Source organism: Baudoinia panamericana, assembly GCF_000338955.1.
Source record: "Baudoinia panamericana UAMH 10762 unplaced genomic scaffold BAUCOscaffold_5, whole genome shotgun sequence".
Taxonomy (NCBI): domain Eukaryota; kingdom Fungi; phylum Ascomycota; class Dothideomycetes; order Mycosphaerellales; family Teratosphaeriaceae; genus Baudoinia; species Baudoinia panamericana.
This window is the reverse complement of record NW_006911261.1, coordinates 1,445,414-1,460,594: the sequence shown is the minus strand read 5'-3', so window position 1 is coordinate 1,460,594 and position 15,181 is coordinate 1,445,414. Positions and strand designations below refer to the sequence as shown.

General features: G+C 54.2%; 6 protein-coding genes across 6 annotated transcripts; 4 read left to right on the top strand and 2 right to left on the bottom strand.

Annotated features, from left to right (window-relative positions):
* Positions 1 to 284: 284 nt before the first annotated feature.
* Positions 285 to 2,039, top strand: BAUCODRAFT_68403 (uncharacterized protein; the record flags this gene model as incomplete). The annotated part of the gene is made up of 1 exon (XM_007677242.1): positions 285 to 2,039. A coding segment is annotated over one exon (1,755 nt), but the record flags the coding sequence as incomplete, so codon positions are not given.
* An 886-nt stretch (positions 2,040 to 2,925) lies between these two features.
* Positions 2,926 to 6,705, bottom strand: BAUCODRAFT_459889 (uncharacterized protein). The gene is made up of 2 exons (XM_007677715.1): positions 3,847 to 6,705; positions 2,926 to 3,790 (listed from the first exon to the last, which is right to left on the bottom strand). The coding sequence occupies exons 1-2, from the start codon at positions 6,578 to 6,580 to the stop codon at positions 3,168 to 3,170; spliced, it is 3,357 nt and encodes a 1,118-aa protein (XP_007675905.1). The 5' UTR covers positions 6,581 to 6,705; the 3' UTR covers positions 2,926 to 3,167.
* A 567-nt stretch (positions 6,706 to 7,272) lies between these two features.
* Positions 7,273 to 8,510, top strand: BAUCODRAFT_459538 (uncharacterized protein). Its single transcript, XM_007677714.1, has 3 exons — positions 7,273 to 7,320; positions 7,379 to 7,839; positions 7,900 to 8,510. The coding sequence occupies exons 2-3, from the start codon at positions 7,728 to 7,730 to the stop codon at positions 8,103 to 8,105; spliced, it is 318 nt and encodes a 105-aa protein (XP_007675904.1). The 5' UTR covers positions 7,273 to 7,320; positions 7,379 to 7,727; the 3' UTR covers positions 8,106 to 8,510.
* Positions 8,511 to 9,077: 567 nt separating this feature from the next.
* On the bottom strand, positions 9,078 to 9,518 carry BAUCODRAFT_42496 (uncharacterized protein; the record flags this gene model as incomplete). Its single annotated transcript, XM_007677145.1, has 1 exon — positions 9,078 to 9,518. A coding segment is annotated over one exon (441 nt), but the record flags the coding sequence as incomplete, so codon positions are not given.
* A 591-nt stretch (positions 9,519 to 10,109) lies between these two features.
* BAUCODRAFT_46940 (uncharacterized protein) lies at positions 10,110 to 11,819 on the top strand (the record flags this gene model as incomplete). Its single annotated transcript, XM_007677155.1, has 1 exon — positions 10,110 to 11,819. A coding segment is annotated over one exon (1,710 nt), but the record flags the coding sequence as incomplete, so codon positions are not given.
* A 951-nt stretch (positions 11,820 to 12,770) lies between these two features.
* BAUCODRAFT_23874 (uncharacterized protein) lies at positions 12,771 to 14,637 on the top strand (the record flags this gene model as incomplete). Its single annotated transcript, XM_007676958.1, has 5 exons — positions 12,771 to 13,231; positions 13,299 to 13,450; positions 13,484 to 14,232; positions 14,366 to 14,398; positions 14,461 to 14,637. 5 exons carry the CDS (start codon positions 12,771 to 12,773, stop codon positions 14,635 to 14,637), a joined length of 1,572 nt encoding a protein of 523 aa, XP_007675148.1.
* Between the last annotated feature and the right edge of the window lie 544 nt (positions 14,638 to 15,181).

The following is a 15,181-nucleotide window of genomic DNA, read 5'->3' as shown; positions in this document are numbered from 1 at the left end:
AACGCCAATCGCTATACTATGCTTCCGGTTGGAACACAGCAATCCTCGATCAGCAGGCATAGCATCCTAGGCAGTTAGACGGGCCTCCAACAGTTTACTGACGGACGAAGCACTTTATCGTCCACCACCTGATACGCTAGCCAACTCTGTGCCAAGGTAAGCGGCTACATGTACCTTGCGTGACTGCAATAGGTGTGGTCCGGTTGTCGCTTCGAACCATGCAGTCTTCACGAACCTGTCGCCGATAGTACTGGCGGCGATCACATTACTGTCTGAAACTCACCATGCGGTCAGCTCTGGCGGCTGCAGCTCAGCGACGGGCCACTAGAGCTCGAAGCTCGTCACTGTCCACCGTGCCGCCCGCAGAGACGTCGAGTGACTATCTGCCAGAGCTCGCAGCAATAGCGGCATCGATACTGTACAAGTCGCCTTCCACTTCCAAGGCTGGACGGGCTGTCTATATTCTGAACAGCGCCGCCTTCCCAGATGCATTCGAGGTTGACTACGACAGCCTGCTCTCTTATGTACTTGCCAGGTTACCTGGAGAAGAAGAGCTGATCGCTGGCGCGGAGTATGAGGTTGTCTTCTTTGCCGGCGGACAGCCCGAGGGTGCGACAATGGAGAGGAGGCAGGGCCCCGGCATGGGGTGGTATCTGCAAGCCTATCACGTTCTGAGTCGTGCCACGCGGAAGAAGTTGCAGAGGCTGTACATTGTCCATCCGCGCACGTGGGTGAGGGTGTTGGTTGGCGTTTTTGGAACGATTGTGTCTCCCAAGTTCAGGCGGAAAATCGTGCATGTCAGCACCCTGAGCCAGCTCACGGTGCAGATGCCGATCGAAAGACTACTGATACCGCCATCGACGTATCTCCACGACCGGAGGATCACTCCGGATATCGACGTCCCGTACGCTGGTGGTAGACGAGCTTTCGGCGCTCGGCATCCTTTGCCTAAAAACATCGACACCGGTCAGACAAGGCTGCCGAGAGTGTTACGTGAGACCACGAGCTTCATCCTAATGCCACAAAACGTCTGCACGGAAGGCTTGTTCCGCATTCCACCGCAAAGTGTGCTCGCAGGTGTGCTACGTGAAGCTTATGATCGTGGCCAGCAGTACATTGTGTGGAAGGAGCGAAGTGCCACTGTGGTGCAGCCAGGCATGCCGCAAGATCTACTAGGTGAAGTGCGCCTTGAGGACGCTTACGGCGTGCATCTAGCCGCATCTCTGATCAAAACTTGGTATCGAGACTTGAGGCAGCCGATCTTTCCAGAATCCTGTTATGCTCGCTTTCGTGAGAAGTACGGCAGTGCAGAAACAGACGTGACGCCGGAAGACCTCGTCGACCTAATCATGCCTGCTTCACCAACTTCGCCACTTACAATCACAAGCCGAGAGATCCTGACAAGACATCTCCTGCCACTACTCTCTGCGGTGGCAGAACATGAGAGGCAGAACAAGATGAATGCGGAGAACCTCTCCATACTCTTTTCGATGTGCTTGTTGTGCGGTTCGGATCAGCTTGAGGACGCAAAGATGTCTACATTAGTTAGGAAGATCCTGCAAGCTGCCCTTGATCTCTGGCCACAACTCCGGGAGGGCCTTGGCATTGACCCGATGGCGTTTGAAATTGATCTGCTTCCACCAGCTGACCCGCACGATTATGAGGACCCAGTCGAGCACGACGTCCATCAAACGACGTCCGGAGATGACTTAATCGAAACGAAGCAGGGCCACCGGATCATTATGGCGGATGTGGACAGCGAGCCGATTAGTCCGGAAAGAGTGCCTACTCTGCCTCCGCGACCGGTACGGTCACGGGCGGCGTCGCTTGGCAAGCAGCTGCTTCCGAATCTCGACGTTGGCTCGATTCTAAAACGCAAGCCTGCATCGGCGACGCCTACAGCTGATTCGGCACCGGCTGAGCTAGATCCGCCACGCTACTCGACCGTGTTCGATGGTGAAGGACGGAGTATTCATGTCGCTGACTCGCCGTCAAGCTACGCCCCAGCCGACGGCTTCGGACCCGCTCGACGGGGTGAATCTATATATCACGCTGAAGGCAAGCAGCAAGTTCTTTTCGGGCGGGACGCCGAGTCAGGTGCTACGATCAACATGCCCAAACGGAAAGCACTATTGAGCGACTCGCATCCTGATGGATCGGCAGCACCTTCTGACGCCAACGCTAGAAGTGTGCCAGACGGATCGAACTTGGACGCGCGGAGCATAGAGGACACCTTGGCACTGGAGCTGGCAAAGGCCGTCCGCAACACGGATGCCGGACTTTCAATACAGTCACCCGAACCGGTGATCGCAGACGAGGACACGGCGTTCCGCAAGCCACCATGGCCAGCATCCGCCGTACACAACCGGCCAAACATGCAATCTCTGGCACAACCGGTTCTACCGCCACGACAACCACAAGCGACAGCTCCTTCTCCCGGGCTGATGAACGGCAATGGTTTGGGTGCGCCGTCGATGCCGAAGCCGCGAGCCCCTTCACCCGGTCTGCTCAAGCGCATGGAGTCCATGGAGAACAATGCCAGGTCACATTTGCAACCACGGAAGTTGGATATGCGAAGACCGAGTGTGGACGACATACGGAAGCTTTACGAGGAGCGCTTAAGTACCGCTGTGAGTCTCAAAAGGCTCGACGCCATGCGACGCGGTCCCGGTCAACCTGGTTAGTAATCAATGTGGGAGTTGTTGAGTGCCATCGCGCCGGCGCTGTGCATGGGTGCATTCTGAGCGTTTAGCCTCGTACGATATACCCTGAAGTACCATTGCTTTAGCGACAGCCTCGAAATTGAGCAAGTTTCTCCCAATGTCACTCTGCTCCCATTCTGTAGTGATAGAAGTGAAGTTGACCCGTCGCGAGCATCGTGGAGCGTGCTTTCTCATAAGCTACATTACTCAATTAAGCACTACAACTAAGGTACTTTACGTCTCAGTATACTCTTCACGCACGATCCAAATAAGCGCACTCCTATTCTAGACGTCCTCCTTTCACTCGGTCGGCCAAGACGAGATAACATGGTTGCCATCCCCGAAAATGCAGTACACACCCCATTGCGCCTACGCTGAAACGACACAATGCATATCCTTATCCCATGCACCTACGGTCGCCATTGTAACCTGAATGCAGAACCCTGTCATCTTCTCTCTTTGCGCTCACGGCTCAGCACTCTGAGAGCTCAATCCAAGCATGCTTGCGACCGGTTTACGTTTGGTGCGCGCCGGCTGTATCCGTGGGGCGCCTTGAATCGATCTCGGCTCCTTCATCAATGTCGGGTCCAACTTCGCAGGTATCCGTCCGTTGATCACAGAGCGATCCCCGATCACGCGGCCAGTCGGTGGCGTAGCGGCAGCAGATCGCCATAAATGGTCCGACGTGTCGGACAAGAAGCTCGTGCTCGACTTCGAGAAGAACGACTGCTTCCCTCTATTACGCTTGGACAGGATGATCTCGTCGAAGAGCTTGATAGTGGGGTCTTCTGCTCGCGTAGCTTCGCGTTCGTAAATGAACTGGTTGAAGGCCTGGCTTTGTTGCAGCATGGCCATGTACTCGCTATCGCCATGCGGCACACTGCGGAGAAATTGTTGCATGTTGAAGTGATAGATCATGCCTGCCTTTCGTCGCTCGCCAGAGGCAGGATGTAGGAAGCGGCGGTAGGTGTAGAAGAGTGATGCAAAGCAGCGCACAAATGCTGCTCGGACTTGGTCCGCGCGGAAAGCGTTTGGACACACCAAGCAGACGCCACTAAGGCACCGGAAATGGGCGGTGATACCGCACCCTAGCACAACTAGGTCAGTATCCACGCAAGCGTTCCAGGAGACAGAGTTTGCCTACCGCTGCACCTGAACGACTCATCGTCGCACCGATCGTCACAAATTGAGCAAATAGACTTGCCATCCTTAGCTCTGCGGACCAAACAGTGTCCTTCAATCCACTTCGTAGTCTCATCGTCACGGACAGGCTGGACCATCATCTGCGGCATGATAGTGCTCGCGGCAAGCGTGCTTTGCGCGTATACACTGGGGGCATAGTTAGATGACGCGCCATTGCCCAGCGTCGAAGTGGACATGCTCGGCTGGTGGCCAGTGGCAATCGAGGGTTGACTAGGGCGCCGTACGGTGCCAAAGCGATCGAAACCAAACTGTGGCTGCGTGTTAGTCTTGTCTTGTAGTGGATTTCGTGCCTTGAGGAGAGAATGTACCGCAGAGTTGCGACGCATAAGCCCGTCTCCAAACTGCCCGGAGCGCTTCTCGCGCAATGACGCCTGCAATCCGAAGCCTGAGTCGTTACGTGATACCGGTGTGCCAGGGAAGCTGGAAGAAATGGGCGAAGGAGCGACTGGTGAAGGCGGTGACTGTGAGGACGAGTTACTACCATTGGTGCCCGTGGAGCTGGTTGAAGGTCTGTCAAAGCCGCGTGACTCAGCACGAGCGTGGAGGAAGGCATTGAAGACGGTGAGCTTGCTCGCCGCATGCGTGGCCTCGCCGAATGTGGTTGAGCTTTCGCTGACGTAGCTCGCTAGGGTGGAAGGCGAAGGGTTAGCCGTGAAGACTTGCGGGTTTTCCGATGAAAATGCATCACAAGGAAACGTCTCGACTGCATATGGCGGTGGGCCGGTGGGCACGCCGTAGCGGTTGTGGTGTGGCGCTGCGACTTGGAGTAACGACATCAGCTTTCGCCTCTGTGGTCTGGGTAGAGGTAGTGGAGGCGCTGTGCTTTCGATAATGTTCTCGTCCAAGTCCACCAAGCAAAAGTCATCCTCCGGTAGCTCCAGCTTCTCGTACCTGCGTTCCACGCCTATGATGTACGGGCAAGGTGCCTCCAGCGCTTGTATCAACCGTGCCGGAAGCACTGGTATCAGTATGCTCATCCACTTCAGTGGGTACAGCAGGCTCGTGATCGCAGCGCATGCGAGGTGCAGCATCGATGTGTGCGACGAAAGCAAGATTATACGCGACTCCGACAAAGCGTACTCGAGAAGGGCGACGACGTTCGGTATCGTGAGACAACGGAACAGGGCATAAAGGTCAGTGCTTCTTGATCCAGGAATCTCGTTGATGGCTTCCTTGCGAGCGTAGAGCCTCAGATCGCGCACAGCCACTTCGACCTGTGTGAGAGAGGTGATAGGGCAGAGTGCTTCGACGCATAAATTGATCACATATCGTTCCAATGGCTGCCAGATCCCAACTTTCGGTGAGCTTGGCGGGACACGGAGCACGGCGCCATTCATCATCGGTACGACGACCGCTCGCAGCCATTCTTTCCAGAAGCTCATCAAGCTACCGTCTCGACCAAGGATGCCATACGCTCGTGGTATCCAGAACCCGGTGTCGCCTTCTGTCAAGCCGTCGATCTTCGAGGCGGCGCCATGCCGCACCGGCCGCAGAAGGTCGGTCATCACGCCGATCTTCTCCTCAACCGCGCTGATCTCATCCTCGAGCTTCTCACGCCGCGCCGAACCTGACGAGGCACTCGGTAGCTCTGCTAGTAGCCTGCTAAGCTTCGCTCGCTCTGCAGAAAGTCGCTCACCCAGGCTGCTCGCCAGCTCGCGCTCTTCGTTCGTCATGTTCGCCCTCCGCCACTCCTCACACTGCCGTTCCAGGCTTTCGGAAGCTGCATGGTTGAGAGGCAACCAGATCGTCACGCATACACCGTAAAGCTTGCTGCTGTCCCCATTGGTCATCGCAAAGCCATGCCACGTTGACCGTGGTCGCTCGTCCGACGACACCACGTTGACATCGTTCGGGAAGGCGAACATGGGCACGTAGTCCGGGAATGGATTCCGTCGCTTAGACTCATCCACCATGGTCTTGGTTGGGTACCGATCCAGTAAGCCAGGCTCGTAGCGCCGTTTCAGGGGATGCTCGCCCGGAGTGGCCTGGAAGGGCTGCGGCGTGGGTATGACTGAGTTGTACCCACTGATGCGCTTCGAAGTCCGGACCGATGATTGTCGGCTTATCGCCGAAGGCTGCTTCTTCATGCTAGTCATCGTCGACAACCTTCTCCGTAAGCTGCCGGCACCGCCTTTCGGACCCACGCCTCCCGTTTGGCCATCATCCGAGGTAATGCGTATTGTCCTCGGCCGCGGCCGCCTCTGCGTCGGCGTGGGCACCACTCCAGCCGAGATCTGAATGTCCTCCAGGAAGCTATCCCTCTCCGAAGCGAACTTCTTGAGCGCCTGCTCGAAAGCATCATCGCTGAGGCTTGGACTAGCGTTGCCATTGAGCGCTTTAACGGTCATACTGCTCCTTTCGCTAGCCGGCGTCAGGGGCTCTGCTGTGTTGATGACACTGCCAATGCTCTTCCGTGCCTCGAAACTGTACCTCGACCTTCTTTTGGCCACGTCATGGTGCGAGCCAGGTGTGGTGGGCCGGGTGCCATTGTTTGTCTCCAGCGCCTTGTCCTCGTCTATGGTATCCTCTACGGGCGCTGCAAGCGCTGTTGTTGGCGGCTCTTCATAGACCTGAGCCGACTCGATACCGGATATGAAGAAGTAATCCGCAAGCGGGGCAGATGTATCGCCGGCAGAAGGGTTGGGACTGTTGGTGCTCGTTATGGCTGGCGCCATTGCTGGTAGTTGTCAAGTGAATGGACGCGCTGAGCAAATCGCTCAAGACATTGACATCGGTCGACTTTGCCTGGATCGCGTGGGCTGCGGTCCGTTGAGACACCTGTCATGCATGCGGGCTGCCCACCGGGTCTTCAATGACAACTCGTGCGACAATGCGTTTCGGCTATCACAGCGTTTGTGCTCGGTCGTAGAGAGACGTAGAGGAGTGCAGTCAATGCAACCCTACGCTAGGCACTGCATTGCCAGGCCTACCGACCCGGAAATACTGACACAATCAGTGGACTGCAGTTCGCGGCCGCTCGTGTGTTGTGATCTGCTGGATGGAGCAGCACCACGGACGACCCCCACTGCGACTCTCTACCTACCGACCGAGGGAGTCAACCCTCGAAGGGCATGGCGTAGGACCGAATGCCAATGCCTGGCGGCAGGGGATGAGGCGATCAGTGCGCCGGTGCGTGATGGTGTAGTAGCGGTCCGAAACGAGGCTTGATGTTGCGCATGCATACAGTGGTCTTTGCACTTTAGAAGACCAACCAATGGCGGCGCAAATTAAAGAAATGGTCAATGCGAGCTTCGCGTTACTGCATGCAGACGTGAACGTGCTGTTTTAGCGTTCCTCCACAGCGGGCAATGATCAACCTAGAGTACAAGGCTCTCGGACATTTATTGCCATTCGATATGAGTCTCCGGCTACCGTGAAGCGCGAAGAGGATTCGACTCTGGCAATACCTCAACATGTTTGTGCCCAATCCGTTCGTGTCGGTCTATGCAATGACTAACGGCAATGGGTCGTAGCGCGATCTAGACTTTGAATCGCCCTCAAATAGTGCGCATCGACAACGAACCGCACATGGACAAATAGTGCTTCTTGCATAGAACCATCAACTTGAGACCAAGAAGCGGCGTAAAACGAAGGTCACCTTACTCATTGGTCGAACAAACGGTACATTGATCTTTGCACCAACCCGCAAGTGGATGCGTAAGCGCGCAAACGCCAGCGGCAATAAGGTTGCGACAATACTTCACACCATGAAACCTTCTCACTCCTTCTCGCTGCAGCACTGGCGCTCAGACGCACCTTTGGCCGGTGACGCCCCTGTTTCATCCATACTTAGCTCTCTATAGTTCTAAATCACGGCTCCCTATGCGGCCATATCTTCCGCACATTGTTCGAAAGTCTGGAGTACTACCCGGCCGAACCACGAAGAATGTCGCAGATGATGCGTGTCGGGCATGCAGTATCCGGATTAAGCAAGGTACAAATGTCCAATGCTTGCTGCAACCTTGGCTGGGACATATTCATGAGTCAAACGAAGGGATACCGACACAATCATTCGTCCCGTCAGCGCTTCAGATCATCGTCGTAACCGGTCGGATGTATTGCTATCCATGGAAAGGTGAGGTGACGCCCACTGAAGCGCAGGAGTTTTCATTCGAATGGCTAGGCATGGTCTTCTTGTCTGACAGTCGTTACCGACTACTGACTTCACAACGCTGCCGAGGCAAGCGCCTCTCGAGATAAACAACCGGACCGAACAAGCTGTTCTGGGAACCGTCGCCTGAGCTGACATCTCTGAATGCCGAGGTAGCGTCTTCTTGCGGTATCTCGTTGATCGCTTGCCGTGTGCTGCTACCAGGATAAACCCTAGTTGATGGACAACAGCCTAACAGGGGTAGGGACATGTTGGAATAACCCGACGGCCCTACAAGGTGATCTGGTTACCCTGAACCTCCGTAAGGGCAAGAGTCAGCTATGCTCAGGCGATCGTCTAGAGATGACGTATCGGTTTGATCGTTTGCGTTGTGGGCCCCAAGTCGATGAAGGCCGCTCCCATATAGTCGACCAAAGCACTGAGAGAAACATCCGTCAATCGTAGACAATCGTCCAGCAATCTTGGTTTGATCTGCTACCCCTTTGCAACCAGCACCTCAGTCACGTAGTCTGTGATCTTGAACATACAGGTACAATGGCGAGCTATGTCACGGTCGACCACGGAGGGAGTTACAGTTCGCTATGCTTACTTCATAGAAGCCTCTCGCATCTGTGGTGGAAGAGATAGCATGCGTGGTTTGCTTGGCAAGTCCTTCATATCTTCATCATAGCTGCGCAACAAAACGGTAGTGCAGTCATTCGATGTGGTGTCAGGAGCTTATTTGATGATATGACGGCTGTAAGAGCATTGGAGTGTGGTCTTTGTCCCTGAAACTTATTCATCCCGTGCCTTCCTCAGAAATGTGGGTGGTCTGTGCTGGTAGCGCGATTATGATATTCTTGCCCAACGTCATGACATAAAGCACTGATGATCCACTTGCCGCGACACATACCTATCACCTATCTCACATAGGCCAAGACGTAGCCATCGACCAGCTCATCCAGCTCCTTCTTGTGCGTGCTCAATGTTGGAATCAGCGTTGCGTCGACCCTGGTTTCAGACCTCACTTTCTCAATCAGTGCCCAACCACTGGCATCTCCCTCAGCATCGCTCTCCACCAACTGTCTAATCACGTTGTCGACATAAATACAGCCTCCCTTACGCGTCAGCACTACTGCCCATTCGAAATAGGCAGCCTGATTAGCCCAGTCTGCATCAATAAAGACGAAGTCAAACACCTTGCCTTCCTCAGCCAATTGCGGCAGGATGTCCAAAGCAGCGCCGAGACGGACGTCAACATTTTTGAGTCCTTGACCTTGCGTATTCTGTATCGCGACCGCCTGGTGCTTCGGATCGAACTCGAGACTGGTGACCTTAACGTCGGGCGTAGACTCGGCAAGCCAGATTGTGCTATAACCACCAAGCGTGCCGATCTCGAGGACGTTCTTGGCTTGAACCAGCTTGCATAGTACTGACAGTTGAGCGCCTTGCAGGGGAGACACCGCGATGTCGGGGATCCCATTGTCGTTTGCATGGCTCACCGCATTATTCAATCGCTGGTTGGGCTTGAGTATTTGCTTCTGTGCCTTCAGTGTGGTATTAAATGAGGTTGTTATGTCAGGTGGAAGCTGCGAAAAAGACATCTCGATCTATTAGCATTGACTTTGAATACTCTGAGCAACATTGGGTGGCCTCCTGGAGGTAGGCCATCATTTATATAATGTTGCTATCGTGATGAAGAGAGCCAACTCCGACAGCAAGGCCGGTTATAACGAAGGGTTGGGAACTCTTCGGCCGCTGGGAGCCGACTACCTTGAGTACGAACTAGTCGAGGTTGTTGGAAAATCAGATAAGCATGACAAGGACGCCACTGGACACCTGGTCAGCTTACCTTGCTCTTGGAGCGTTCAAGCATGAGTCACTGATTCCACCTGCGCTAACGGTGACCCGGATACCGTGACACGCCCAAGCAACTCCGAATGAGGTCACTCCGCATCCAAGTTCCGACGCCGACGACAACGTAAGTTCTAGATACTAACGGGAGTTGCGCCTAAACATCGTGACCCATGCAAGCAGCAGAACAGACTCTATTGGAGATCGGTGATAGTGCTGGCAATCGAACCCCTCCTAATAAGAGGCGCAAGGTTACGAGAGCCTGCGACAAATGCAAGACGAGGAAACGCCGATGTTCTGGCGAGTTGCCTTGTCCGACCTGTCACGCCCAAGGCATTGCCTGCACATACACCGCGCCTTACACCCGTGGCAAGCCTCCTAACGTCGCTGAGTCGCCCGCGGCAGCCTTGAGCGGATCAGCACGTTGCTCACAGTTTGATCATGCTTCATGCACGCTTCGCACTTCGCGAGGTGGCTCCCCCGACGCCTGCGACACACCCAACGGCCAATACCTAGGACCATCTTCGCCATTCGCGTTCTTGCGGCGCGCATGGAAGCGCTTGGGCCAGGATGAAACTGCTCGCAACCTGGAGCACGAGCCTTCATGCAACACTCCTATTTTTTCCCATGGGGACCGTGAGCTGCCGTATCCGCGTGGATCTCACGAATCCAATCGCAGTATTGAAAGTCTCAACCTCCCTAACAGAGCGCTTGCGGAGCAGCTTGCTACCATTTTCTTCGAATTTGGTATGCCATCCTACCGGTTTTTGCACCGAGAGACCTTCAACAACTGGCTTGCCGTTGGCTACAGCGCCACTGAGACTGCTACGAGCTATTGGACAGCGGCACAGAAAGCTCTTGTTCTGCTTGTACTCGCAACAGCCTCGCAATATGTGGGTGACAAGCACAGCATGGGCATAGCAGTTGGCGGGGAGACTTGCCTCGCGGGTGAAGGCTTCTTCGTCACGGCGCAGCACCTTCTGCGGAAGGAAACCGGCAGGGTCCGCCTCGAGTCTGTGCAAGCAAGACTTGCGGCATCCTTGTATCTGCTGAACACGTCGCGATTAAATGAAGCCTGGTATACGCTTGGAACGACCGTACAGTTGCTCGTTGCGCTCGGTCTACATCGCCGTTCTTTGGAAAGCCAGACCACGGATCTGGTAGCGCGTGAGTGTTGCAGGCGAACATTTTGGGCAGCATACACGTTGGACACCTACCTCAGCGTGATGCTCGGCAGACCTACAATACTCCATGACAGTGACATTGACCAGCAATATCCGGAGCTAGTGAATGACGAGGATCTGCACAAAGACGGCATCATATACAGTGAAAATCCGCGAGATTGTCTCACCGCTGCGGCCGTCCACCATGCAAGGCTTGCAAAGATTGTGCGCACATCGTGCAAAGAACTGTACTCCATCCGCAAAGTCAGCGAGGACCAGCATCTCACCGCAGCTCGACAACTAAACGCAGAGATTGTCGCCTGGAGGAGTCAGCTTCCGGTTTTCTTGTCCGGTGCTATACATTCCTCTAGCCTGATACCCGTCCTTCGCAGACAATCCACCGTTCTACGCATGGCTTGCGCACATGCAGTCATGCTTGTCGCTCGACCTCTAATATTGCAGGGCGGAAATTCGTCGGCAGAAGCGCAAACTCTGATCGACGTATGCCTAGCAGCTGCCAAGGATGTGTTTGACATGGTGTTGGATGTCGTATCCGAGCATCAGGTTGTTCCGGTCCCATTCTGGAACACGCAGTATGTCGCATTCATTGCTCTATCGACTGTATACGTCTGGATTATGCAGCGGAAGCATGCCCGCCTAGATGGCTTGACATCGCAATTTGACGAGATCGCTCTGTTCGCCCTTGCAGAGACCGTTCAACGGCATATCGCCGACGCAACGGCGTTCCACTCTCCAGGCTTGCGGTATAGCATTATGCTAGAGGAGCTTCAGCAACAGACACGCCGGCTACTGCAAAAGCCTGATGACACTGCAACGAGCGTAGCAGGCAACGACCGAGCTTGTTCTGTATTGGCGGAAAGCACTACGATGCCAGAGTCCGACATCGACTGGGATGCTTTAAGCATGGGATTCCCGCAGGATGGTGACTTGTGGCTACACATAGACTCGTTCTTGTTCGGTAAGTCAAGGGTATATCTCCGCCATATGAAGCGCATACTGAGAGTGCAGACAACTTGAATCTTTGACCTCGCCAGATACGTGCAGGTTGTGTTTACACCCCGTCAGCGTTAAGCTCTATCACCTTGAAACGCTCCCCTGATCATGGCCCTAGTAGCCTCCTGCAGCCGCTTTCCGCCGTTTCTCTTCATTGCTGGCCGAGGCAGCATCATTTCGATGCAGCGCCGTCGCCCTGATTACCTTCGAATCCAGTCGGTCTGGTCTGTTTCCGGCCCCACTCCAACACGAGTGGCATGCCGCATTCGGTTGTAGAGCACACGATCTTCCGGGCATAGCGCGTCATCTGTCAGCTAACACCTGACTGAACTATTGTCTTTACATTGACAGGCAACCACACCGAACAAAGTGGATACTACGGTGCTCTTTGTCTACCATTGGTATGATTCGCTTCTAGATCCGTACATTCGTTTGGATACTCTAAGCGGACATGCTTCGAGTGTACATGTCATTGGGCGAAAGCTTCGGGGCCCAACATACTACCCCGTTAGTGGGTTTCTGATGCATTTTGTGGGCTATGCAACCACCCTTGAGATCCCCTAGGTCGCCGATATGTATGGGAGTCGACAGGTTGGGCACCCCGCGTCAGGCTATGTTCGTCAGCTATGGGTATCATACCATGAACGGTCCGGCGGCTTTTCAAGGTTCAGACATACTCTCTTCTTCTCTTCTACCCCAGGCTATACTGAACAGAGCTTCAGAACGGCACATTGACAGCCCAACATGCCACAGGCATCCGACAACCTGCATCAACATGCGATCAGCTCTGTCACCAACTGTATCGATGTCACAGACCTTGAGAAAACCGTGCCCCAGGATGGCGATCTCGTCAACGATGCAATATACTGTTTCGACTGGAAGAACTTGACTGTCAGCGTTGGGGACCGAAACACCAAACAATCATTGCCAATATTGCTCGACTCGCATGGCTACGTCGAAGCTGGCGAGATGCTCGCCATCATGGGACCGAGCGGAGCTGGGAAGACGACGCTGCTGAATGCCATTGCGCATAGGTCTGTAGCAGCTTCCGCGACGGTTGAGGGTCAATGCCTAGTCAACGGACGACCTACAGATCTACAGCAGCTTCGTTATCTCTCGGCTTACGTCGGACAGGAGGATGCATTGATTGGCAGCTTGACTGTAAGGGAGATTATGTCGTTCGCAGCAGGCCTGTCGTTGGCAAGGTAGGATCGAGTACTTTGAGTTGTATTGCCCCTCTGCTGACGGCTAGTCGCAGATCTACACCTAAAGCCGAACGAAGGCGTCGATTCACCAGCCGTCGACAGCCACCTTCAATCTCTTCGACAAGCTATGTCTGCTCGCAAAGGGCGAGACTTGCTACTTCGGCAAGCTGAGCGAGACAGAGAACCACTTTGCCAGTGTAGGATACAACATGCCACATGGTATCAACCCTGCATAATTCTACCTCGACCTAGTCAACACGGACCTGGCCCGACAAGGAGATGCAACCTATCTTCGGGTGCAAAGGATTGCCCATGTATGGCGGCAGGGTCGGCTTGCCGCAGAGCTTCACCAAGACATTGGTAACAGCACGTCAAGGGGCATGCAGTCAGACATTTCTATGATGAGGACGGATCGTCCAGCCCTACTCGACACGATTGTTGTACTTTTGCACCGTGCGTGGATCAAGGCCTTCCGAGACGTTATCGCGTACGGCATCCGGGGCGTCATGTATCTTGGTCTTGCGATATTGATGGGGACAGTCTTCCTGCGCCTCAAGGACCGTCAAGCAGACATCTTTCCCTATACTAACGCCATCTTCTTCGGTGGAGCGTTCATGTCCTTCATGGCAGTGGCTTATGTACCGGCCTTCCTGGAGGATCTGCATACCTTCCGGAAGGAGCGCGCCAACGGCCTGGTTGGACCGCTCGCCTTCAACATTGCAAACTTCATCATCGGGTTACCATTTATGTTCATGATATGCTTCGTGTTCTCCGCAGTGGAGTACTTCCTGACAGGCTTCCGAGACAATGCGGACGCCTTTTTCCGGTTCCTCATGTGGCTCTTTCTGGATCTGGTTGCCGCTGAGTCGCTGGTTGTCCTTCTCAGCACGATCTTTCCTGTCTTTGTTGTCGCTTTGGCCGCCACAGCGTTTGCGAATGGTCTCTGGACGTGTGTGGACGGTTTCTTAGTCCCTTTAGATATCCTTAATCCGTTCTGGAAGGTCAGTTAGCTTGTCACTTCTGTCACGCTTCATCTCGCTGACACGCGTTGCAGTTGGTTTTCCTTACGTACTATATTCTGCAAGGCTTACGCTTGCTGCAGAAGACCATGCTAATCACTCATGCGCTTGACAGACTACATCGATCATCAAGCTTATGTCTTCTCAGGTATGATGGTCAATGAGTTCGAAGACCGAGTGTATAACTGTGCGGAGACTGCGCCAGGGCAGTATTATTGCATGTATCAAGACTCGCTCAATGCCCAAGGCAAGTTCAGGGGCACTGCCGTTTTGGGATCCCTGAGCATTAAGACCGGGCTGCAGTCGTACTGGATTGCGTACATGATCGCCATAATCGTCGGCTATAGGGTGCTGGCGTATTTGGCATTGTGGGCACGAAAGTGTTAGCCTGAAGTCCTGACAATGAGCACCGTACTGAGATGCCAACGGAGAGATCACAGGAGGACCGGCTCAGCGGTCACCGGGTGCCGGCGCTCAGCTTTTGCTACGCAGCATGGTTCCAACAATCGATAACGCAATGTTCTTCCATTCATTCTTCTTCGTTCGTTCAATGAACATTCATTAAGAGTCTGGAAGGGCTTCCGCTGCTGTCGGTAAACGACTGGGTCTTGTCAAGCCCCGATAATAGATCTTGTCCGGCCACTTACTCTCTGGTCACTAGAGACTATCACATCTTGAACAATCCTAAGGGTGAACGTTTGCATGACTCGGACACAGAGCGCTTACTAAGCCGGATAAACAAGGCTCCGCAGCGGCAGACGCTAACAAGCACCTCAGTCATCCTGCTGCCCTGCCCCTATGCATATTAGTCTTGTAGAGAAAAATGGCGTCGAACCTCGAAATGCCCAGTTACGCGCCTATCTTCTCTCGCCCCTGTTTCAAGTAGATGACCAAATCACAACGAACTCCACAGTGTTGGCATGCTCTTGCA